This window comes from Nyctibius grandis, chromosome 7 (genome assembly GCF_013368605.1).
Source record: "Nyctibius grandis isolate bNycGra1 chromosome 7, bNycGra1.pri, whole genome shotgun sequence".
NCBI lineage: Eukaryota > Metazoa > Chordata > Aves > Nyctibiiformes > Nyctibiidae > Nyctibius > Nyctibius grandis.
The window spans coordinates 1,037,820-1,063,993 of NC_090664.1; the positions used below are offsets into that span (position 1 = coordinate 1,037,820).

The following is a 26,174-nucleotide window of genomic DNA, read 5'->3' on the forward strand; positions in this document are numbered from 1 at the left end:
AGTAAACAGATACTTACTTAGAATGTGTTACTGCAGTTCAGTGTGTAGCATGTGTACATGTTAGGGATGATACAGCTCGTCATGCTAGCAGGAATAGGACAGGCTTAGCTGAGACCGGCTGCTGGCATGTTACCAGTGTTCACACGTGCATCCATAACAACTAACTGGTGCAGACGGTGATGTCTAAGACACTTGAGGAAAGAAGATGGTTCACCCCTGGAATACAGGCAGGTGATATTGAAATTAACAAATGAATGATAAATGCATGAGCTTTAAGACTTTCAAAACATTAGCATGAGAAAGGTGGCATTAATTTTCAGATACTTGCTCTGAAAGCGACTTTTCCTATCAGGCTTTTTGTGTTGAGTTGTTTCCAGATCCATTAGTTTTGTGGGTGATGTTAATTTCTCTATTTATCCTTCTTCTACATTGTTTAAACGTTGTTTAAAAATAGCCAGTTACTCAAGTAGGTATTGGCTATGTAAGCACTGCATGTTTGTGGCAGCTCTGTCAGGACATGCCCGATGCTTGAATCTGAGAGGCAAAGTTTGCAGTTCCTGCAAGTTATTCCAGAGCGTAGCGTCTTTCCAAGTGGTTTGAAGAGTGTCTCGATTGTAAATCTCCCTCCACTACATGAATTTTGGAATAGCTGTTTTGAGAATTCAAGTGGAAACTCTCACCAGTATAACTGCTTGCTGGGTTTTTTTCCATTGTTTTCAGTCCACGCTGGAGAGCCAGGAAGTTGTTACCAGCTGAGTGTGTAGTCGGATCTGTTAACCACGGCAAGCCTCCAGACAAAACTGTTTTTGTGCGTTTCCTCCACCCCTGCCAATAAAATCCATGCACTTGGAGGAAACATGGGCATAAAAACAGTGTTCCGAAATGCAGTGCAGCTGTAAATATTACTCTGCAGAGATGAAAAGAAAGTGTATGTATTTCTTCTGGGTAATTAGTATAATGATACATGCAGGCTTTTAGCAGTATAATAGCTCCAATCATCCGTAGAGTTCATACCCAGCAGTGCACACAGATGCATTTTAATTTTTAAAATCATAAATAACTGATTTGCAACCCACAGGGCTTTCCACTGGTAGTCGGATAGGCTTAGGACCCACTTCTGTCTTGCACAGGGTACATTCCTTTTCATTTGACATGGGAGCGAGCTCCTTAATGAGACCTACAAAGACTTCAGTAATGAGATGTGCGAAAACTCTCCCCAGCAGTTTAATATTTAACTGAAGTGATATTTAAACCTTTCTGTTTATGCCCTTAAAGTTTTTAGTTAAGGCATTTGAAGCAAGTCAGTTCTGGCTTGTGTATGACAGAAATAAACACCTTGCTCAAGTGGTATTTGAGAGAGGAACAATACTCCATTTCAGGAGTTGCCTGAGACAGAAACTTGCAATAGCAAAAGGAAAAAGGGACCACTGAGAGAGAAGTATTTGAGATGTACTTTGTAATTACTTAGTGATTTGAAGATTAAGCTTTTTGACTGAGGTGGAAGGCAGTAGGGGACAGAGCGCACTCTAGTGACTGTATTACAACTTGTGACATTATATTAATTCTCCAGCTTTTTGTTGCTGTTTTAGGACCTTTGCACAGAACTGTAGAAACATCGAACACTTAAATCTAAACGGGTGCACAAAAATCACTGACAGGTAAGTCAAAGGGGTTTTTTGTTTGATGGGGGAATTTGGAAAAAGAAGTAGCTGAAGGTATTTTTAGTGTGTCTGCTGTTTTGCAGCACGTGTTACAGTCTTAGCAGATTCTGTTCCAAGCTGAAACATCTGGATCTGACATCTTGCGTAGCCATCACAAACAGCTCTCTGAAAGGCTTGAGGTAAGAAGATTCAGTGTTTTGTGTTAAAGAAAAGCGTTTAAAGAGCTGTTGTTCAGCATTTAATAAAGTTAAAAAAATCAGTGCTGAACCTTGATACCAGCACTGACTATACCCGATATCTAGCACTTCTTGGGTGTAGACTGTGATGTTTGTGTGTGGTCTTTTCTCATGACGTTTCTTTGGAGGCCTGGCACAGTCCACTGGCTATCGTTAATTTCTAACAGTGTGTTTAATTTGGGTTTCCCACTGTTATGACTATTTGAAGGCTGGATTTAACTTTATGTATTTTTTTAATTCTCCCAGTGAGGGTTGCAGAAATCTGGAACATTTGAATCTTTCCTGGTGTGATCAGATTACGAAGGATGGTATTGAAGCACTGGTGAAAGGGTGTAGTGGACTAAAAGCTCTATTTCTTAGAGGTTGCACACAGGTACATAACTGCTTGGGTGATCCTTTAGGAATAAAATTTTTATTTTGGGTTTTTGAAATCTCCATGATTTAAAAAATACCGTTTTTGTTATAGTCTTTTGTTCAATATTACAAGATGTGTACATTCCTTGGGCTGCTTTGCTGTGCTTTTAATTTCTTGTTTCTTTTCCTATGTCCAATTTAATTGTTCATACAGTTAGAAGATGAAGCATTGAAACACATTCAAAATCATTGTCATGAACTTGTAATCCTGAACTTGCAATCCTGTACAGTAAGTATTTGAAGCTTCAAAAAAATACATTCTCTTAAGAATCATAACCCATTTTTGAATGCTAATGAATTGAGCTGCTGCACACTTAAGTAATTCAAATAGTCCATCGGCAGTTTACAAAAGTTTGTGTGGAATAGAGGTCTTAAATGAGCTGGCTGTTTCTCCAGCTGAGTGTGGATTTGGAGTGTTGGGGGATTTTTTTTGCCCCTCATTACATCTTTTAACTGTAGCAAGCTCCAGAGTAATAATTAACTGCATTCATTCAAATCTCATGAACTGTGTATGCTCTTAACCATGCAGTTTTACAGATGTAGTTCTTGTTCTCCCATCCGTTCAGGTGAAACATTTTGGTCTATTCATAATTTTAAGGTTTCTAATTGAGCAGAAGCCATATTCTGGGCTACATAATTGAGAGTAAAATGTAATGGCATCATTGAAGATGATTCAGAACTATATAGGTAGCAGGAAAAGGGCATGCTTTTTCAAGAGGAATGGAAGAACGTATTCATTTGTAATGAAATGACTGGGAATCATTAATGTACTTTTAATTCTACTTAGAGAGTACACAAAAATTAGATTTGCTGTATTTTATATTGCCTTTTTTTGTTGTTTCTGATGTGACTTTTTAGGAATTGGAAAGATCTCCTTTTAGACTTTAAATGTCTTTAAGTCATGCTTTGTGAATAAGCCCTAGAAAATATTGAAATAAATTAGAATTTCATTGTTTCAGTCATGCAAATTTGAATAATGAAGCTAGATTTTTTTTTTCTTTTGGAATGTTTTTACAGTTTTATTGCTAGATGTTATCATAAAATCTGCTAGGGCTAAAACTTTCGAATCTGTTTTACACATTATTGCTGAATGAATGTGGCATGGGACCATTTTTTATTAAGATTGGATGAAAATGAATAGATTTCTTTAAAGTGGTGAACGTTTTGGAGTGTTAGGGATTATTAAAAGTTACAGTAAAAATTGCAGAAATTAAGAACAATATGAATACAAAGCTTGAGCTTCCATGAGCCAGATGTTTAGTGAAAGAGAATTTTCAGATTTTTCAATCTGAATTTAAGTGCTCACTGAAGTTTGACACCTAAAGATAATGGAAATGAAAGAAAGTTGTTCTTTGGGTCAGAAACAAATAAAGTCAGGACTTAATTTCCTGCCCTTTCAGTCTTCCTTTTGCTGTCCTCCTCCTCCAAAGTTCTTTTTCTGTTGTATTTTACCTAAGACTAATGAGATATGTCAAGGCCAGCCTTTTCTGATGATAAACAGTTATGATCTCTCCCGTTTAAAAGGGGCTTTGGCATGGGAGAGTACCAGAGTTTTCCCTTGGCCGGTATGTTTGTTGTCAGACAGATATTAAATACCAACAAAAAACTCTCATGAGTGAAAGTATTTTTCCCTTTGAATTTTTTGAGTTGGTAGTCTGTGTATCCTACCTAGTTATGTGTGCTTTAAAGCTTTATTTCATTGGAGATGTGTCCTGCTTGCTATGGCTTAGAAGCATGCTTCCAGGAGCAGCCAGACTCTTAAGATCAAAGGACTAGCACTGATTTTTACGCAGCAGGTCTCTTTGTGCTTGATATGATCGACACTTTAATTCTAGTGGCTCTGTTTTATGGACCTTGTAAAATGCCAGGCCAGCTCCAGCAGCTATGGAATGAACTGATATTAAATCTGGAAACTGCACATCTGAAAGGTACCATCTGTAGAGTGTAGAAACTGGGGACTTGCAGGCATTTTTTTGAGCACTTTTCTTTCCTGAGAGGGATGTAGGCATTGAAATCACAAGCAATTTCAAAATGGAAAATTTTCGTATATAACTTGAGGCTTTTGTCCATCTCCAGCAGCAGCATAGGATTTACCTAGCCCTTACCTCCAAAATAGTTCCTTTTCTCAATAATAGTGTCATGAGTATCTCTCAAAGGGAACAAAACAGTTCCAGAAAATATCATCTTTTCTGTAGATGATGCAAATCCTTCTGGATTCACAGGAAGAAGACAAGACTTCTAGTTTTCTGTCTGGAATAATTTTTATTTGACAGAACAATCTGCAAATTTAAACCATTGATATTAAAAAGTGCTGGTTTGGGGGAGGGGCATAAGGTGGTCTCCCTTTGTGCTGAGCTACTGCTATTTCTCATCCTGTTTCATCTATGAAAGGTAAAGTTTGTGGTAATAGCCTCAGAAATATGCTATAGTAGTATTAGTGTACCTAGATGAGTGGCTTATAAAAGGCATGTGTATTTTCAATTCAAAATACAGTAGAGCCATTTGTTATCATTGGAAGAGTAATATTAGGCCAGGAAATAAAATAACCTGTTTCACCATGAAGGATTAGTCGTTCAGCAGGAAAATTAAATTCTTGGAGTTAGGAGTGGGAGGAGGAGAGAATACTTTTTCCAGAATAGAAGACCTGTAAACAAAATAATATTTGCACACACACCCAATAACCTAGTTCCTGTTGCTATTTTGTGTGCAGCGACATTGGGGCTATTTCTTATAGTTCCTGTTTCAGAGAGAAAACTTTTTGTATTCCAAATTTAGAGTTAGTTTTTTCAGAGTGTCTAGTACAAAACAAATTTAAGTAATGAAAAATCCTCCTTTGAGTTAAATCTTTCAACTAAAGACAAGTGCATAGGGTAGGGCAAACCTGGCTTTTACATTTATCTTCTGTAAAGAACGGATTATATATAATTGTTTACCTGTAACTCTTGCTCTGAAAGTTGTCTGGAGGTGAAGGATTTTTACCCTTGGGTTCTACTGCTCCAGTGCAAAATAGGTAGTTCGCTCTCCTGCTGTCAGGCTTTAGGCTCTCTTTTGCACTGTTTCTGAACGTACACTGGGGCAAAAGACCTGAACTCTACAAACATACAGGAAGCAAACTACTTCACACAGTGACAACTACAGTTAAAAAAAAATGTTAAAATTATAAAGCAAAAGCAAAGTGAAAGAGGAAGACAGCACCTAACAACTCTCCCGCTGTGCTTCAGACTGCCTTTGAGCAGTACTTGAGATCTGTGGAAAGATACATAGATAAGTAGGAGTTGTGTGTGTTGATTGTCTTCAGTGTTATCAATGAACATGGTTTCATGATAGTATTTTTTGGTTGGAAGTCCACAGGTTGCCATGGTTATATACAGTGTGACAGTAACAGTTCAGAATATGACTTGAGTTTTGTTCTTAGCTGATGACATGATAACAACTTTCTTCTGTGTTGCAGCAAATTTCAGACGAAGGCATTGTAAAAATCTGCAGAGGATGTCATAGACTTCAGTCGCTCTGTGTTTCAGGCTGTAGCAACCTTACAGATGCTTCTCTCACAGCACTTGGTCTAAACTGTCCAAGGCTGAAGTGAGTATGTCATGAGCGTATCATATGTCACGTTGTTACTGGCCTGATCTAAGAAATTCACTTCTGAAGATAATTAGCTGATATCCACAGGTTTGATTTAGCTTTGTGTTGTTTGTGTTACCTTTGCAATCAAAACATTAAGTTAGAAGTACCAGCTGAATATAAACTCGAGGCTGGTCCTCTGTAGCTATCATATGAATGTAGTCCACTGTATATTGGTAAAACAAGAATTAATATATGACAAATAAAACACGTTGAACCTAGCAGTTCAATTCTGTGCTTCTAGGTAAATATTTTAGGTACTAATTACAAGCCAGAAGAAAAGAAGATATAAAGCCCATTATTTTTTTAAAAAGGTAAAAATATCTGTAGTTGTGTTGTGTCTTGTGGTGTTTGTGCTCTGATGTGGTTTTATGCAGTCGTTTGTCTTGCAAAAAATAGCTAAATCATACCTGAGTATTATATTGACAGATTTTATTATAAATGTGTTTTTAATATGCTCTGTAATGCGTCCTGACATTCTTAAACTCTGATGCCTCTGCAAACACTGAGGACTGATATTTATGGGATATGTTTTGAATGATAGGAGCTCATCAGTTAAAAATAATATAAACTTTTACACTGGTGTAATTGGCGCTAACTTATGTGTTATGGTGGTAGTCTCAGAAGTGGGGACAGCTTCAGCTTTAATAACGAAGCTCAGTCATGCAGCAGCTCTCTGGTTGTAGAGACACGGAATACTTTTTGTCAGGTCTAATTTTAATGTAAATTGGATCAAAACAAAAGATTTTTGGATTACACTAAATTGCCATTTATGACGGGAACGTGCAGGAGTCACAGCTTGTTATACTTCAGTCACAGATAAATGGAGGAAATGTAGACTGTAGAAATTAGGGGAAGCTACGTTCAAGTGCCAGTGTGCAATATGCTGTCACGCAGTCTTCCTTTAGCTGATTGAGTGAAAAAGAGCTTTTGTTACTGTAGAAAACCCATCCTTAAGACAATTCCAGAATGACAGTCCCCTTCATGTAACCATTCAAACTTACAAGAGCTTACATGTGCCTATGTTTGGGGCTTAGGAGTGTTCTGACACACTTAATTGTGTGTCTTAGAAAGTTGTGCCCTTATCACTGGTCTTTTTCCACGATTTCTCTCGTTCTCTCAATTCACAGCTCAGATTGGAAATAAAACGAGGTCTAAGCTGCTGTTAGCTGTGCAGTCCTTTCCAAGGGCAGTACAACTGTAGCAGGAATTGTTTTGACTTTGGTAGGTAAACTGTTAGCCCCTGTCTGTGCCACGAGGGGGAAGGCGTCTGCCGCTCTTCTCCTTTAATGAGGAACAGCATAAGGAAAAAAATGACCCTTTGCAGTGATGACTGCAGAAGAGTGCGTGATGGAAGGCCAGGGGATACAGCTGGTTACATCTAGACTTTTGGGATCATGTATGGGAAGTACTTGATAAAAATTATGTTGGAAATCAAAGGGAAATGTAATTCCACACTTGTTCGTACCTTCTGAATATTTCAGAGTTGAGTATGAAAGAAAACTCTCCTGCCCCTGTTGGATGTGCTGGCCCTGTTAGGAAGCTTTTGAGTATTTTCTGTGCTGTGCTACTCTCACTTCACTTCAGGGTCTCGGATGTCCTACTGTGCTGCTTGCCGTGATACCGCTGTGTTCTGCAGCTGTTACCACACACGAATGACACCTCCTTGAAAAAAACCCCTAAGCTTGACCAACTCCCTTCAGCTGTTATTTTCCCCTACATCAAGATATAGCTGTCTCCTCATCCCTTTTTATATCTGCTCATTTAAGTGCTTGATACCTTCTCTGTTTTTCTGTTTTAGCACTTTTTATTAGGTGTTTTGGTGAGGCTTATTGAGAAAAGCACCCATGACCCTGGGATGAAGGCCTGTTCTGCATCCTAGTGGTGCTGTTTGGGGCAGTTGACCTTTTTTTTGTTAGTACTGCTTCCAAAGGCCTCTTGAAAGAGTGTTAGGTTTATCTCTCCAAAACACTGTTATTTTCTTTAAGGTTCTGTTGGTGTAGCTTATTGTTTTTACTGCGGGCTTAGAGGTTTTAAGCTCTTTGCTTTCTGGTAACTTGCGTCACTGTGCTTCATGCAGAGGCTCTGAGTGAATTTCTAGTAAGCAGTTTCTCAGTTTTGTGGCTTCCCAGCGTCCTGTGTTTAGGTAACAGGTTTTAGATGCAGGCTTTGTCTGTGTTTTCCTTTACTCGGGGTTTATTCTCCCATATCTTTCCTCAACACATGAGAAAACATGAGCATTATGCTGTCTTCCTGAAACTAGAGGTTAAAATGCCTATAATTATGTATAATTTTTTTCCACTAAATGTTGAGAAGATTTGAGGATTGAACTTAATCTGTTTGGTGACTGTTAGAATCTTCTGATAAGCTGGATCAAAAGTCTGTCTAGTGCTTTTTAATTGCAAATCAATGTGAAAAATAGGCATATATATACATTTGTTATTGAGAGCTTTAAGTTGCAGAAGACAGATCTGTATCTCAAATGCATTTGCTTTTCTCTATGTTAATGCTTTCTTTAACATTTAAAACTTTTCCAGGATTTTGGAAGCTGCAAGATGTTCCCATCTTACAGATGCTGGTTTTACTCTTTTGGCACGGGTAAGGGTCATTGCAGAAGTTTAGAGCTCGCCTTGTTTTCGTTGCTGCTGAGCAGCTGTGAATTGGTGTAGTCCTGCCGGGAAGGAATAGGAGAAGAAGAAAAATAAAGTAGAAAGAACCCAGTGGAGGAGGGGACTAAAACGTGATTTTATTTCTGGATTTTACTTAGAGCTGCTACTTGATCTATTTTGCCATCTATCATTGCATTTTTCCCTTTTTTCACTCTTCTTTTAGTATGTTTCAATTGAATTTATTATGCCTAACATAATTCTAAACTTGTGCTATGTATTCTAGCCAAATTTCCCCGATAAAGATGACACGTACCCTTGTGATACTTACACCCAAAACCCACCATATAATAGATTATTCTGAGCATACCTTTAAGTTACAAAAATGCTTACATTATGTATTATAAACTATAAGCACTTGTGCCCTGATTCATGCTGGGAATATGTAAAGTAAGCATATTGATGGTTTCAAATGCTTCGTTAGACATGTATGCTTGCTGGTTTAGGAAATCTGACCACAAAAATAATACTCTGTAAATGGGATTCATTTATGCTGCTGATATTTAGTGTCAATGAAAGGGTTTTTTTCTAGCCACAGTGGTTAAACCATTTCTTCCCATGCCTGTAAAAATGGGTTGGGGTTTGGGCTGAGCCGTGGTGGCACCGTGTGGTCTGCTGCCAGGTCACAAAGTTACATCATTTTCTTGAAATGTCATGATCAGATGTTGAAAGCACTTCTAAAAGCTTTCTAGGGATCTCTCAGAGTATTGGGAAAATTGCTTGTGTAAATGTGAAGTGCAGCTTTCTCCCAGCCTTAAAGCAAACCCTGTTTTAATATTTTCAGCATTCGTTAGCAAAGCCAATTGTTTTTAAGGCTTCTTTCTAAAGTGTGATGGTGAAGAGAGACATTTCACAGGCTTAAGTGTGTTTCAGCTTACTTTGGTGCAGGCTGATGTACGCAGAAGGTGGATTCATCTGTGTGCACATTAGTTAGCTACAGCGCACAGGCTGTAAATACCGTGGGTTTGAATGAAATCGACCCCAAGAAGGGGAAGGGAAGCAGGGGTGAGTGAGTACTGATCACACAGATACTGTTCCAAACCTTACAGGGCAAGGAGGAGAAACTTCACTTAGAAAGGCTGAAAATGTGGAGGTTTGGGGAGGAGGTGGTGTGCTGCTTGTGGATTTTTTTCCTACCAGTTTTAGTCCTTTGGTGGTGATCAAATACCTGAAGGGATTTAGCTCACAGTTTCCTCTTGGAGGCTGTGCTTTCCCATATTGCTAGCCCTGTGCATGATTTTATGTCTGTATGTTGTTTTCTTTCATCTTCTGTTTATCTGTTTGGGTTTTGTTTATTTTAGAATTGCCACGAGCTGGAGAAGATGGACTTGGAAGAATGTGTTTTGGTGAGATTTAATATGAAAAGGAATATTGAGCATCCAGTGTCAGAATGCAGAGCCAATAAGAACATTAGCACTTTCAGTTAAATGTGCTTTGTTTTTCATTAATAGTGTGGTGTTTATGATAGTAAATAAAAATAATTATTGGGAAATTCTATACAGGGAAATATTTGAAGAGCAACAGGTGATTGGGTGTTTTCCAGAAATAACAGACCCTTCATCTGGTAGAGAAAGAGAGATCCTATTTCAGGGTTGGCCTTCCTACTGTCTGTTGCTTATGGTTGTTTGGTTTCTTTTATTTCTAGATAACTGACAGCACATTGATACAACTTTCTATACACTGTCCTAAGCTACAAGCATTGGTAAGTTTAACCCTTTGTTTGTGAACTTTAATACATACCTCCAAAACCACACACATACACAACTCCTTCAATATAAAAATAGGCTGTTTACTCTGGATCTAGAAAACGTTCCTGGTGTAGTATGGTACTGTGCAAAATAGGTGCAAGTTTCATAAGTATTCTAAAAGAAGTGGGTTACTCCTAAAATATTTACATGCATTGTGTGATAAAAAAGATATTATCAAATCAGTAATAACCAGAAAACTTGTATTTTATGGTTAACATCCTTCATATTTGATTAGTTAGTTGAAATAGAACTTTTCATAGGCAACTTGCAGCATTCAGACCTTTATAGATACTCTTAAGTGTTCACTAATGGTTTTCTTAGGGAGTATGACATTTTAAGTCAAATATTGAATAAAGAAAACCACCCAGTGAAGATAAATGTAGTCAGTCTGTAACCAGTTTTGCATGCAAGCGGTTCTTCCCAAGGGCTACATTAACATAGTAAATTCTGGAAGGTTTTTTGACCTGGACTCTTGAACGTAGTTGGAGAGGATTCGTATGCCTTCAGTGAGGTGCCCTGCTTACTGTATTTCAAAGAACTGGTTTTTAGGAAGGGGTTGATTAGATCTTTCAGAACATCAAAAACAATTTCAGGCGACATAAATTTGGCTGTTCTTCAGTCAAGGTACTCCAGAATTACTAGACTGTCCTTACAATAGAGGCTCCTGTATTTAGAGCCAACTGTCCCATAAGTGTCGATTTGTTATATACTGTGTCAAATGTACCTGAGAGGACAAGTATCTTTATAATCTGTTCTTAGATGGGGATTAAGGGAAGATTTGCTGCTTCATTAATTAAATTGTCTTATGATGGGTTAGTGTTAATCAGTGTTCCTAAGGTAGCAACATGAGGAGAGGTGGCTTTTAAAAAGGAGCGTGTTCACTGGTTTTTATTGTTATTGTTTTTTATTTTTGCTCATTGATTGTCTGACGTCATGTCTATACCGTAAGCCAAACAAGAGCCATCAGGAGATGTGGAGCCATTTTTATGGGGCACTTTCTGTTCTCATACGACAGATGTGGTTTTGTATTGTAATCCCAACCGTAACCAGTACTTGCAAGAGGTCTTTTGTAGCAGTTCTGGCAGTGCTTCACCAGAGAGATCAGAAAACCTCATAACTTTCAAGTATTTTTCTCAACTTGCTCCTGTTTGCTGGCCTCTGTGTTAGCCCCCAGATGGGGAGGTGTGGCGTTGGTAAAATAACATACCTTTTCTAAGGGAACCACAAAAAAAGTATTTTTTTGTTGGTGTGTATATCCTGTGTGTAGGAAGGATACGTTCTCAGACTGTGAGTGAACAGCGATGGCTGAGAATTACAGGGACAGACAGACCAGAGTAGCAGGTGCCAAATACCCAACGTGGACTAATCTTGGTACTTCAAATGTGAAATCCCGTGCTGTTGATGGTTCTGTAAACTCCTGTGTAGCTGTGCTTTAGCACGTGTTTAGGTATATTTGCAGTTTAAACAAATATTTTGGAGTTGCAGAAATCAACTTTGAATTTGTTTCTTGGTGTTTGGAGACTCAGTAGATGGTGGAAATAAGCAAAAGCACTGTTAGACCAATTATAACCAACTATTACATCTTCATCATTATCAGAGTGCTCAAATGCTTTATTACTTACTGAAGACTTAAGAATTAATTTCTGGTGAAAGTGTTTAATAATTGAACATTCAAGTTATTAGAGAAACTGTGAAATACTTGTGATGTTCCTGGAGATGAGAAGACAATTGAATTCTTCAGTTAAGTGGATCATACTGTTTCCTACTGTCACAGTATATCATGCCATATTTGATTTATACACAGCATTTAGTATGTATTAACAGAAAAAAAGAATTTGACAATATCTCTTTGTTCTAAAGATTTCAAGCAGTTGTCTTCGTCAAATTCCACATTATTAACACTTTCTAACAGGTGTATGAAGTCAGAAAAATCATGTAGTTTAATACAAAGTATGTACCATTTGGCATATTTGTTTTACAAAGTTCTACGAACTCAGCTGTACATCCTGTATTGTCCTTTCAGTACCAAATACTGTGTCTCAGGAAAGCTGAATTTTATAAGCTGCTTACTTCCTGGGACGGAAAACTCTTAATTAGGCAGCAGAATAACCTCCTGTCCTTCCTTGAAACAGCAGGTCTAGTATAAACGTCCTTTAACCCTGCAACTGCTGATTGTTTCCAGGCTGGGAGCCAGATCAAATGCTCAGAACACGTACGTAAAGTAGGTATAGGAGAGAATGCAAATATTTAAAGAGTTGATAAACTCACGGAATGTAAACATAAGATAAACCGCTGTTGATAGGGGCAAGCGCTTCATTTCTGTTGCCTGTTGGAGACAGTGTGCACTAGTTGTGGTGTTGCTTGGAGTCACTGCCAGCTGCTGGCGCTCGGTGAGTGAGGGAAATCGGACCAGCTGGAGCTGAAGGGAAGGTGCGGGGGTGGCTCCCCATCAGACCTGAGGCCTGGCGAGTTGAGGGGCAAGTTGTTCTAAAGGGCAGGACAGACCCTGTGTGTCTGGTAGCAGGCAAGAAATGCTCATGACTCCAGCTGAGGTAAAATAAGGGTAAGCCATGGTTGGTAGTCCTCAGGCTTCCTTGTAATAATAAAAGACAGATGCGTTGTACCCGGAGAAGGGAAGGGTTAGTTCTGATCCAGAGGATTGGCAGGAGGTACTTTTGAGCACTACTGTTAGCTTGCGCCGAGTTAAAAGCGCTTTTGGATTGCTGCAAATCGTTCTTCATCGGGTGCTGTCTGAAAAATACTTGTGGCAAGGAGCTGCTGCTTCAGGACCAGTCACCATTAGAGTGAGATACGAGTACGGACAAGACCCAGGATGAGCAGAAAGCGAGGAGCTACCTCAGAGCCCAGGGCGAGAGGAGTAGCGTTCATAGATCCTGCATGTTTCTGGTGCAGAAAACCTGAGAGTGTTTGTTTCACTGGTGATAAAGAGTGGTTTTTAAGGCTCCTCCAAGGAAAGTGTTTCCTGTCGTCGTATCATCATTGCTTCCCCAAAAGTCATGAATTCCCTAAAGCAACCAGGAAACTGCTTTATGTGATGCTGCTGCCTGACATGCTGCAACTTCTTCCATGCTCTTGAAACTCAAGGGAGTAAAAAATATATGCTGAAGAGGAGCAGAATTTTTTAGTTTATTATGCTGACTGTTGCAGAAAAGACCTGCTCCTGCAGCTGTACAAGATGTTTATTACTCCTTGTGTGTACAGCCCGGGGTAATAAGTGCTTGTGGTTTTCCTGAAGTCATCATTTGGCAAATCAGTCCAGTCTGATTGTTCTCTATCTGTGTGGACTTGCCCAGGCTTGGTCCTGGTGGTATGTGTGAAAACACGGTAGCTGTGAAACAGTAACTCTTGTCAGTAGATCCTCATCTGTTCCTGTATGTTCGTGATCATCCTTCAAAGTTGTTTCCTGTTTCTGGCCCCGCACATGTGCTGTTTGCACCCACTGGTAACGGAGGTGGGTGACAATTGAAACAGAATTTCCACATTCATAGAGAGCGAAGGGGCGCGAGGAGTTTGCTGGTGACGCTTGTTTTGGGACTTGACTCGTTTTGAAGCAAAGTTAAAAATAAAGTACAGCCCTTTTGTAAGTGGAGCTGTTTCTTTTGTTACTCTTCTGGATTTCAGCTGTATGCTCTTGGCAACTGTTTAACCACTAGCATGAAAGATGTTTAGAGTAACTTAGGACTGAGTGATGTTGTTAACTGTTTGCCTCTCTGTTTTAGAGCTTATCTCACTGTGAATTGATCACTGATGATGGGATTCTTCATCTGAGCAACAGTACGTGTGGTCACGAGAGGCTGCAGGTACTGGAGCTTGATAACTGTCTTCTCATCACGGACGTGACTCTGGAACACCTGGAGAACTGCCACAACTTGGAGAGAATTGAGCTGTATGACTGTCAGCAGGTCACGCGGGCTGGAATCAAACGGATCAGGGTACGTGTTTGCTGACTGTTCCGGTGGGAATGCCCGAGCCGTTGATACTGCCTGAGATCTTGTGAATCCTGCAGATGTCCCAGGCAAGGGAGGATGGAAAACCAGAGTTTGAATATCATTGTTAGGTTGCCATCTCTAGGGACTAAACGTAGCTTTTCTATATAAGCAATAATAATTGCCTAATTCTCTTTGTAACTCATTACACTTGTGCTGTTGGAATGATGAGCGCTTACCTTCTGCTTTCTGTATTTTTTCAAATACAGGCTTCTGTGGTTTTAGGATTGTGTACTGGCATCTTTAACTCTCCTAAAATATATGTTAATATACAGAGCCAATGGGGAAAGAGCTGCGTGGAGATTTCAGTTAATGGGTTGTGGGGCAGTTAGACCCTGGAATCCAGCCACGAACTTTTCACGTACTTCCCCCCTTAGGTCAGGGACCGCCTGCCTTGGGGGGCAGCGTTTAGCCTTACTGCTAAACTTGTCTGCAGCTTCCTAGCCCAGATTTGCGTCCAAACACTTCTGCAAGGGGAAAGCTCCTCCCCGATAGCGACTACAGAGGACAGACGCCCTGTTCTGTTCCATGCTGCTTTCTAGGATGAGAGATGTGGGTAACATGGGAGCCAAGACACAGACAAGTCTGTCTTCAGTAGCCAGGGGTCCGTCTCTCCCCTGCAGCAGAACACATGCCTGTCTTGGTGGAGGGGCTCTCTGACATGAGCCTTAGCTGGATGGGACAGGAGAATTACACGAGAGAAGACAGTTGGGATAGTACCAAGTGTATAGATGATTTCTTTTAAGCTCACCAACCTCAATGAGAGCCCACTTGTTGGCAGTAATTGAGGTTTACTGCTTCTTTTTACTAGTTATTCTTATTTTTTCTCCCATTATAATGCAGACTTTTCATCCACAGGCTCATCTACCTCATGTGAAGGTTCATGCTTACTTTGCTCCAGTAACACCCCCTCCTTCAGTGGGAGGGAGCGGACAGCGCCTCTGCAGATGCTGTATTATTCTTTGACAGTAAGTGCAACCACACAGAAAAGTTTCTTGTTGTTGTTGTTGAAGAAGAGCATGGGACTGCGTCAGCAGGAGGAGTCGGTTTCCTGACAGTCCTAACGGTGGTGTTTGGTCATGCAGTTTTGTGACAAGAAAAGCATTTTTTTTTCCAGGTAAAAAATCTTAACGTTAATGTGCAGCTGTGGATTAAGTTGGTGATGCTTCGGTTTGTATTAGTAACTACTTCCTTTTGTTGGCATGAGAACTGAAGTACCGTGTAAAATGTGGGGGTATTTCAGCACAGCAGCTACTTGGTGAAAGTTCATTTAACTTGGAAGGTAATTTGCATTTGTAAGCACTCCTTGGTGAGACGTTCTAACCTAACCTGGGGCTCAGGTCGGTCACGCCAAGGAACTGAACCTGCTGGTCTGTGATATACATGACAGATTAAATATCAGTTTAAGGACAAATCAGCTTTAGCAGATGTTGACCAAAAAAATGCAAGGTACTCATGAGCTCTTAAGCAAAACAGCATATATTTTTTCATGATTCAGCTTCATATTTAATTACGTAATGGGACATAATAGGCAATGTCAAGAGGTAAGACAGTACCTCAAGATAACAGTATAAATAGAAACACTTTCCAAGTTTTTGAACTTGGTTCAGTTGAGCTGTTAGTATAAAGCTCGCCTGTCAGAGGCACGGTGTATGCCCAGCACCATCGGCCTTTAAACGGGGTCAGGAATCCCCTGGGGTGGAGCTTGTGTGCTCTACAGGGCGCTTACTGCAGCGCCACTCCTGTGCCCGCAGTCACCTCCTCCGCTTGTAAGGGCAGGCAGCAGCGGCTCGAGGACGAGGGGTGCGTTAGTCATCTTCCTCAGATGAGGAAGGAAACCAGGTTCAGTTACAGGAACACTGATGAAGCGAGGAATTCCCGTCAAGCTGGTTGTCCCACCCGTGTTAGGGACACAGCAAGCAGATGGGCAAATAAATCTGTAGGCAGGAGTTGAACCGAACCAAACCTGTTTTCAGGTTTGAAAAACCAAACCATTTTCAAAAGTAGAAAGCCAAACTGTTCACATTTGGGTTATGTAAGAAGCTGTCAACTTCTGAAGGATAAGAATAATAAAACCTGTGTATTAACTCTTAAGGCCATGCTTTCATCCTTAGTTTTTCAGTGCTAGAGGGTTAGATAAATTTTATATATTAAGCAACTTAATTATCCAAGATAACAGTTCAGAAAGCTTTTTTGTGTAAGAGTGTGTGTGTTTTAAGAGTTCAGGACCTGTGTGTTTACTGAAAATTAATAGAAATACTGGCCTAAAAAGCAGTTGGACGAGCTACTATTGGCTAGTACTGCAATTTGCCCCCAAAATTTTAAGCTACTTTTTAAAAAGGAGTGTGAGCATTAAGAGACTGTTACGGACAACAGCGGCTGTGTCATGCTTACGCTTCACACAGGCACAGACAGGGGGATGATAAATTAAGATCTCAACTTGGAGGATAAATTACAGATTACGGTGCAGTACATGGATTTCTTTACTGCTACAAAATAAGCTGATCAGGGCTGGTTTTGCACAGTAGTGGAGGAGTGTTGTTACAATCACAGTTAGAGTTCCACGGAGATACTGCTGTAACGCAGAGTTTAAACAGATTTTATTCTCAGCTGTACGAGGAAAGCCATCGGTACCAGTCTGTCAAGGTGTGTTGCCTTTTGTTGGCTCATTTTTTTTTCTAAGACCATAATGAACCTTGTGAGTTTATTGCATTAAAGATGTACAGAACCAAATGGAATCTACTCTGATATAGGACACTTAAATAAACAGTCAGCTGATGTCAAATGGGAATTTGTTTAATTATTTCAAATTTAACTAAGTTTTCCATTAGAAGCAGAAGATCTGGGTGTGTGCGGTGGGTGCAGGGTAAGCTACAGAGCTGGTTTGCTTCCATGATTATTTACCTTTACCTACCGTTACTGCTAGGGTAGCTCTTGCAGTTCATCGGAATCTTAACAACAGAAACATCTCTAATGTGTGGGGGGAAAAAAAGAAAGTAAACAGAAAGAAAAGCACATTTACAAAATTATTGAAAAACATTTATTATACTTAAATTGAAATGTGTACATCTTATTAAAAAACAAAAGCAATTTGCTGGTGCCATAATTTAATTCCAATTTCAAGTGAGCTGGACAAACTACTGTACAACTTTCAATATTCTTTAAAATTAGATATTTGGATACTTTCCAATCAAGGATTTTTCCACTTTTATAAAACATTTGGATTTGAATACGGTGTGAGCTGAAAAGACACAAGTGTCAGTTCAAGAAAATACTAGGACCAAACAATACCCAAAGATGAACAACTTATAGGCAGAAATGTTTAAGTACATAAAATTTTACTTTCAGTGCAGAAAAACTAAAAATAGGAAAGAAAGAAACTCTCTAGCTTGGATGAATTTAAATTTTCAAAATGCTACAGCTTTAAGAAGCTTTTCTGCTAAGCACTTGAGCCAGTTATGAAAGAGGGAATAAAAAAAAATCCAAGTTGCTTTTTTTACATGCTGTAGTAGTTGTTTACATTGAACACTGCAGCATAAAAAGCAAACTGTTATTCCCAAGCTTTTAAGCCAGAGATCAAGGTGGAACTTTTCAAAGGCACAAAATGACCGCTACGAAACTGTCACTACCTTTTGAAATATTCCCCCTCTAAGTACCTAAACCAGGTGAAACTTACTGTTAACCTAGGAAATGCTGTGCTGTGTCTTTACAAGAAATATCCAAAATACTGAGAAAGCACTTGCCTGTTTCAAAGAAAAGCAAATATTTGGTCAGATGGAAGAGGCACTGTAACAGCTGTACAGTACAGAGTGGAGGGTGAAGAAAGGGCAACAGAAAAGGTAAGAAAGATACTTGTCCATAATAGCAACTACAGCAAGGCATTTACCTGCTGGGAAGGAGACTTGAATGGTGTATATTTAGTGTTTCTTAAGCAATTTATTTGCTGAAAGCTATGACAGCCCCGGGGTGCCGGTGGGTCATCTTCCCTCGTCAGCATAATTCCACTAAGTCATAAAAAATCCACCTCTCGCTGCTCGTATTTTTAAACCCACAATTTTACAAGCAAAGAGTTAAACTGCAGCAGTGCTCCGCAGAGAACCTAGGAAACTAAACATAAAGGATGCATAGGCAATTCTTTTCCATTAAATTTGTTAAAGCAAAACACAATTACTTGGTACCCCATAGGATTTATATTAATCCCTCCAACAAGGTACTATTGATAATGCAGTTTGCTGCATGCATATATTGCATCTGTCTGGGGCTTCTGCAAAGCCCCGTTCTGGCATTTACACTTCTTACATACACTCTTATACACAATTTACAGGGGAAGCTGTTTCGACAGCTTTACTCTCGAAAGACCCACAACCTGATCACGATCAGCTTAGCTACTCATCTCCACACAGATTAATATGTGCTCTGCTAACATCAAAAAATAAAACCAGCATAAGGTACAAGCAAGTAATAGACAAACTGGCACAGAAAGGTAAATGCCCCAAAATAAGTTTACATTCATCTCCAACTGGATACAGGTAATAGAAAAGCAACGGTGCTTCTAGAAACTGTATCTACTGGCCGTAAGTTGCCTTATTTCAGTAAAGGGCAAGCACCTTTGCTTACATTGTCTTCCACGCCTGTACGTAAGCTGTCATGGCATTATTATACCTCTCATGAGGACACTTAGCTATGGCAGTGATAAGAAAGTTCACCTATCAAACAGCTCATTAGAAAGGTCATTTTGTGTTTTCAATATGAAACATCTTATACGGTGAAGTTAGATCCTAAGGGTTTTGGATGATCTTCATAATCTTTAGGCAGGACGTCGTTCTGCACTGGAGTATCAGGCTGGCAATTGTGTGACATCATTTCAAAATTATATGGAAGCCTTCACCATTTTCAGCTGAAAAAGCAAAAAAAGTGTCAGCCTTTCATAAACAGAACCATAACTGTACCAGCCAGTGCACCGAAACATCAAAGGATGACCTTGGGCTTTACTGTGTAGCAGTAAGTGGTTCATTACTCCTATGAAACAGTGAACTTGAAACATGAAATATCAGTAACCCAGTCAGCCTAAATGCTTGAAGAATAACTTTGTAAAATCTCTTTGGTTTGCAGCTATTTCTGAGCTTTTCCTCCTATGCATTAAGCCCACCTCATATGACAGTGACAGTTAATATCACAGAAAGAAGTTAGTTCTGCAAGACCAATATAAACCCTTAGCGGATGTTTTTAATCCTCTATTATTTTGTGAGGCTCAGCCTTAAACTTAGAAAGCCAAATGGATACAGTGTTTAAAAAAAAAAAACCCAAAACCCTGTGGATTTTACCAAAAGGCTTAATAACAGAGACAAACAGGTCTCTAACCACATGCTGGGGTTAGTGCTCTGTGCACTTGCATAGATTTTATACTCCATATAGAACAATTAGTTCAGATGCTGATAAAGTGAAGCAGACTAAAAATACAGCTCCTCACATCGCTTTTAAACAGTTCCTACTTGTGCTGAACAAAAAAAGGTTACAATGAACAATCTGTAATTGGATCTTCAAAGGTGGGACGGTGTCTGGAGGTAAAATTTGCACAAACTTGGCTGCTGATTGTAGCAATTTCCTGGCACCTTTTACCTGAAATAAACTGCACTCCTAAGGAAGTGTTAACAGCAAGCACAGTCTGGTGATGGCTGAGTTTGAAATGAGGTTTGTTACCGAGTGCTGCACAGGTTCTGAACTGAAACCTTGGAGAAAAGACTGAGGTGCTACGCAGAGGCTGAAAGGTCTGGCTCGGAGAGGAGGAACTCGGGGGTATTTTCTGCCACTACTGTATGCAGGGTTTTTTTTTTCCAAGCTCTGCTGTTACTCTTTGCTTGGGGAACTTTTACTGGAATAGTATTCTGCTTTAAAGGCAGCTCCTTGGTAGAATAAACAATTATGGTTTAGACTGTCAGAAAAGACACTGTACCTTTTATTGTGGTGAATAAGAAACAACTCTCATCTTGAAAGTTTTGAACCATCTACAAAAAAGAAAAAAGTTTTGAGCATGAGGAATGCAAAAAATAAATACATCAGATATTAAACACGGCTTTTTATAAGCGCTTGCTGAATAAAACCAAAAATACACGTGTGACAAGCATATACCAAATTAAACTAAAATGCATTACTGTGCAAATACTGCTTGTTAATCTTGTGAGAACAAGTTGGGAGCCTGTTACTGTCTGTGTGGTTTTGGAACTCTCAATATGTGTAGCAGATGCTTGAATAATCAGAGTTCAACAGTATTTAAATGCTTCCTGCCTTTGGGCATATTCGAAATAAATACATACTAAGTAATTAGTGCAGCATCTCAGAACTATACAGACCAGTTGCCTTTCTCTTCTCATAATTTGAGGTTATTCAGGTAGAGGAAGAATGACATTTAAAGGATCCTTCTGCTCATTTTAATGCAAAGGAAAAAAAGAAATGTCAGACAATACAAACAGAAAACACAGTAATAAAGAAGCAAGCCTAACAACATCCTCCACTCTATTCAATTCATAAATACATTTTGTCAAGAAAATAAAATTTCTCTTACCTGATCACTAACAAGGATGTGGATACCTGTGGGACCCTGTCTGTAAACCTGGTTGATCTGATGCAGAGGAATATTAAATGCCAAAGCAAGCTTGCGCGTGACTTCTGAGGCTGCCATTTCTTCTAAGTAGATTGCATGATAAACTACAAGGAAAAATATTTATGTATATAAGCATGGTACTAAGTGGTAACAAGTAACCTTATGAAAAAACCCTGAATTTATTTATACCCTGGCTTTAAAAAAAATAAAAAGCTCGAAACCTTTACTTTACTCTCCTCTTGTTCTCACTAAGAAGCATGAACTGCCAAGACTTTTCTTTCAAGGTGAAGTCCTAAGCACACCTCTCTGACAAGGGGGAGGCTTCTGTTTGCTCTGATACTGAAAGCAACTTGCACATTTTTTCCTGTATCCTGCACAAAAAGGCAGAGTCATGTCAGACTTGGATCTTCAGAGTCACCTAAAGATGACTTTGAAGTACTTCTGGGCCGTCTCAAAAGCAGAGGGTAATACATCTCACTTCTACTACAACGCTGTTGCTTCAAATAGAGATGTAGATTTTTTTGGTAAAGCAAAGCCTTTTCCAACTCTCTGAATAAATTTCCTACAGATCATCTCAGAGCTGAAGGGTTGCAGGGGGGAAACACAACACTGCAAACGAACAGAACAGTAAGACAAAGTAGCTGTTCAGTTTGAATATATATTTATATATTTATAAATATATATATATTTACAGCTCTATAGCTTTAATAGTGGCAGAAGCCTTTGGCAGCTCCATGTTTGCATGTTCTTCTGTCCCAAACCAAAGACTGAAGATATCCAGAGGGAAAATACGTATTTGACAGGGACAGTATCCTATTTACAGATCCTCCTCCACCTCAATTCTTGGATGGAAAATACACAACTCCTATTACAGCAGCAGTCTATACAGGTGTCAGTTGGCTGGGGAGGGAGGTCTCTTCATGCAAAGCCAAGAGCAAGAAAAGAATCATTTCAAACAGCTCCACTCTCTTAATTTTAAGATTGACACGAATTTACAATTAAATATGAAGTTCCCATCTGTGCTGAAACAATAGCTGTCTCTCGGGAAAATACTACTAAAATCATAAGCCTGTGCACTGCTTGGCTGTTTTCCCTTGCCCAAGCTCTACCAGTTTGAGTTCAGTTGCACAAAAAATGACAGCAAAAAAATCAATGCTCTAACCTTGAGAGGTTTTAAGGTTCTGTTCATCCCGTGCAGTGTTAAAACAGCAATGTTGTTCTGAATACAACTTCCTACGGTTTCTCTGTACACCAGAAACAGAAATTCAGCCTCTTCACTATTCTTTTTTCCTTCCCATCTCTCGTTTCAGTCTTTTTAAGACACAGACATGGCATGCTAGGAGAACTGCTAGGCACCTTACCGTATATTGCACCATTGCTGCTGTCACCGTTGCCTGCATCTTGTCTTTCCAGTTGTATGCTCCTTAACGGCTCCTGACAGACGTAGATTGTTAACCGGGGCCGAACAGACCTGCAATCCAAACAAACCACGTATCAGAGAAAAGGTTACTTGCCCTGGAAATACAGAAAGTGATATGCCACAACTGTTCACCTGTTGTGCCTAACAGGATACCTGAAATGTTTTCTTTCACTGACCAAAAAAAAAAATTAATACAATGGTAAGTGGTCTCTCAGATGCTAACTGCATTTGAACAGAATTCCAATCGATTCAGAGTTCATCAAGACGCACCTTGTTGGAATCCTGGCACGTAACTACCGAGTAACAACAATTCTTCTAAAGGTCAATGGTAACAAATACCCATTCCAGTGAGAATCAGATACCTCAGCTGGGATGCTGTCTGTGTCAGCGTGCAACACTTGTCACCTCAAAAGGCCTCAAGCTGTTCTTAGATCCCCTAAATGAGAAGTTTTGTGTCTTGGCAACAAATCTGTCTTGTTTCCAAGGAATTGCAGTGCCCAATGGCACCGGTACCAGCCCTACAGCTGCCTTGGAACTCCTCTGGGCCTGCATCTCACCCGGGGTCTGCCCTGAAGACATGCACAGGAGGCTTGTCTTAAACACACTGCTGCCAGTTCCTGAGACAGCTCTGACAGGCATCAAGGCCCACCCTGACACTGACTTCCCAGATCTCCCAGTTCTAAGGACAGGGGATTCTAGTAAACGACAGAACAAAACCCACTCAGCCTCACGTTCAACACACTACCTGGATTTCAGTGCATTATATAGCCGAATTCCATCGGCCGGACCACAGATTTGTACCAGATCTTCTCTTGTCAGCTTTAATAAATCAGCACCTGGAGAAACACAGGAGGGTTTTATATAAAGATGATCTCAGAACAGCTATACTTTTACAAATAAATTGTATGTTCATTTAAACAAAGAATAACAAACCCCACCATTATAAAAATGGAATCCTGCAAACAGGAACAAGCAAGTAAAAGTTACCATAGGCACTAGCTAGCACTAAGAAAAGAACAACTGATTTTTTCCAAAGGTGATTAGTTTCCCTTGATAGCGTTCACATCTTTGAGAAAGTACAAAGTCTGCAAGGCACACAGTTTCTGTAGGGACAGGTGACTGTTCTATATCCAGACAATGACTCAAAAGACTCAAAGTTTTAACTGACCCCCAGGTTCGTGTATTTTAAACGTGTGCAAAATACAGAGCAAAGATATTTGATGGTTTCTCACTCAATGAATCATCCCAAGCATTCAACTAACACATCATATCCTCTCTGCACTGAAGTTATTTCGATGCACTCATTTATAGAAGATACCACTAAAGGCTGGCGTAACTAAATCAGTGTTGTCAGATCAGCAGCCTATGGGGTGAGTCCAGGTTGTGGGACACTTCCAGCCAAAAGCAGGTTTGTGGTTTTTTTTTTACTGAGTTTTTTTTTTACCGAGTTTTTTTTTTTACTGAGGTTTTTTTTCTACTGAAGTTGTACTGAGGAGGGAAACCCAGGACAGCACTGATTTATTGCTGAGGTAGCTAGTAGTGCCATGTGGTTCTTACACATTATATACATTAATTTGTTTTTTTTCCCCTCAAAGAAATCATGTTCTTATGTGCCAAACGCTGCAGTTTTTCCAGAGGGCTCACCACCATCTCGAGGTCTGGTCAATTTTTATTTGGAGAAGTCACACTGCCTGTGCATAGGAAAACATCATGCACCCTGGGGTCTCAAAATGTTAGTTATTTTTATTACAGAACTATACTACTGGTAGCAGTAGCTTACAAAATTTTAGTTATTGCTGCCCACGTTGATGTCACCAGAACTATACATAAATAGATTTTATCAACACCGTGTTTCCATGCGGTTTGCTAAGGAAGGTACTGCAAAATACTGGCTCAGTCCTTAGGGAGATTGCAGAACTTCCTTTCTCGGGGTTAGATGACACCTGCACATTTTGTTCAGAAAGGCTACATGTGAGTTTATTTCTCAGCACCTGTCTATCCTAGCAGAAAACAGGCTGAATTTTAGGCAGAAAACACTAGGCAGCAGCAAAGAGAATTCAAGTCTTGCAGATTTCAAGGATGCCACATCAGAGAATCTGTCCTTTTGGTCTTGCCTGGGGAAGATGCCTGGTACAAAGGGAATCCTGGCAGAGGCATGAGCTAAGCTAAGAGGCAGACAGCAGGAGTTATTCGTCAGATCCTCCCCACCACGTGTCACCAAAGAAAACTAAGAATGAATTTTACTCGTGGTGTGTACAGCGTCATCCCACTCTTGGCACAATTACATGGAGGATTAAAGAAGCAAACAGCAAAACACAGCCCCAGATAGTTGTCATTTCCTGCTGCCACGCATACAGTGGGAACTACACTGACACATTTAAGGAAGAACAATCAGACATTCTGCTGAAATGAAAAAAAACAGACAAATATATGTAGGTAAAGGTATTCTGTTGCATGGCATTGAAGCAGAGGTCGACACAAAAAAGAATTTGCCATTTCTGTGAATAAGAAGACTATTAACAGCTTCAGAGTTTGGAAGGATGAAAGCTTCATATACTACAATTAAATCTGACTCCCAAGAAAAGATCTAACAGGGGGCAGGTGTTAGCAATTTCTTGCACTTAATCTTTGAGATCATTGCATCTTGGCTGCCGTTAGGAAACAGCACAGCAAAACGGACGGCCTGCTGCTCTGACTCACCAACTCATTAATTTTCCCAAAGGACTCATCAAGGATAAAATGATGTTAGGAACTATCATCAGGAAAAAGGAACCTAGCTTCACTTTTGGGTTTTAGGGTGAATTTGTGCAAAATGCAACTAGAAAAAAAAGCCTTCTAATGCAAACCGAACATTTAATAAGCAAATTAGTAAATTACAATAAATATTGATGCCACCTTGTTTGTAGAGAATTGTTTTCCCACACAAAACTTGCTCGCTAACACAAACAAAGACTCTAAAGAAAAGAAGTAAACTACAGATACCTGAGAAATTTGAGAAGAGCCTTGTATAGGTAGAGAACCTATGCTTGAGCAACCATTGCTGAGTTTCCTGGATTGTGGCTGAAGGATGAAGCTGCTGCAAGAAACAAGATTGGATATGGTAATTTGGATATTAAAAAAACCCCAAACCATTAAAAAACCTCCCTCAGTTAAACACTTCCTCAGTACCTATTAATATCAAGGTATGTATAAATAAAATGTTCTGACACAAGTATAGCCATGATCAGTACCAGAAAGCAAACACTCACATCTCCAGACCCTTGAGAGGTTCCATCTCCTTGATGATTTGGGGAGGAAGAATTGCTACAGATTAAAAGAAAAAAAAAAAAAGTATTACTAGAATTTTATTATGCAAAATATTCAAGTGTTGCTGAAAAGTAACTTGAAATTCCTGAAACAATAAATGTCACCGTTGAAAGACAAACGCTGCATACAGTGCAACTGCAGTTAAACTCAAGAGAAAGATCATCACACTTCCATATGCAAATTGCCTGGTTCTGTGTGTTCTTTATCAACTGGAGAAGCAGCTTTACCAACACTCACGGGAGGCTCTACGGCCACTCACCTGTCTGAAAGGGTGACCCAGGAAGGGGTAGTAAAATACAAGGCAGAGAAAACAGAAGTACATAGACCAGACAATACCGCTGTAAATCATTCCTTGATCACCCACGTTTAATTACAGGAGTTTAATTAACGCCTGAGTACAAAATGTTTTTACCAATACAATTTCTGTTGAAAAGCTTGTAACGATCATAGGGGTTTTTTTCCTGCAAATTGTACTAACTGTGTATGAGGGG

General features: G+C 39.6%; 2 protein-coding genes across 5 annotated transcripts in view; one reads left to right on the forward strand and one right to left on the reverse strand.

Annotated features, from left to right (window-relative positions):
* Positions 1–15,390, forward strand: part of FBXL2 (F-box and leucine rich repeat protein 2) — a 51,381-nt gene extending 35,991 nt beyond the window's left edge. The window contains exons 6-15 of the mRNA XM_068404806.1: positions 1,590–1,658; positions 1,745–1,840; positions 2,144–2,270; positions 2,466–2,540; positions 5,763–5,893; positions 8,473–8,533; positions 9,903–9,947; positions 10,247–10,303; positions 14,090–14,302; positions 15,215–15,390. Coding sequence (XP_068260907.1) covers positions 1,590–1,658; positions 1,745–1,840; positions 2,144–2,270; positions 2,466–2,540; positions 5,763–5,893; positions 8,473–8,533; positions 9,903–9,947; positions 10,247–10,303; positions 14,090–14,302; positions 15,215–15,322 — 982 coding nt within the window. The 3' untranslated portion in view covers positions 15,323–15,390. The remainder of the gene's footprint in view (positions 1–1,589; positions 1,659–1,744; positions 1,841–2,143; positions 2,271–2,465; positions 2,541–5,762; positions 5,894–8,472; positions 8,534–9,902; positions 9,948–10,246; positions 10,304–14,089; positions 14,303–15,214) is intronic.
* A 1,983-nt stretch (positions 15,391–17,373) lies between these two features.
* Positions 17,374–26,174, reverse strand: part of UBP1 (upstream binding protein 1) — a 39,410-nt gene continuing 30,609 nt past the window's right edge. For 3 of the 4 annotated variants that reach the window (XM_068404752.1, XM_068404751.1, XM_068404749.1), the window contains 7 exons: positions 25,626–25,680; positions 25,360–25,453; positions 23,123–23,213; positions 22,319–22,428; positions 20,919–21,061; positions 20,310–20,361; positions 17,374–19,253 (listed from right to left, as the gene is read on the reverse strand). In XM_068404752.1, the coding sequence (XP_068260853.1) occupies positions 19,216–19,253; positions 20,310–20,361; positions 20,919–21,061; positions 22,319–22,428; positions 23,123–23,213; positions 25,360–25,453; positions 25,626–25,680 (583 nt within the window). In that variant the 3' untranslated portion in view covers positions 17,374–19,215. The remainder of the gene's footprint in view (positions 19,254–20,309; positions 20,362–20,918; positions 21,062–22,318; positions 22,429–23,122; positions 23,214–25,359; positions 25,454–25,625; positions 25,681–26,174) is intronic. The other variant, XM_068404750.1, reaches the window with a different exon arrangement.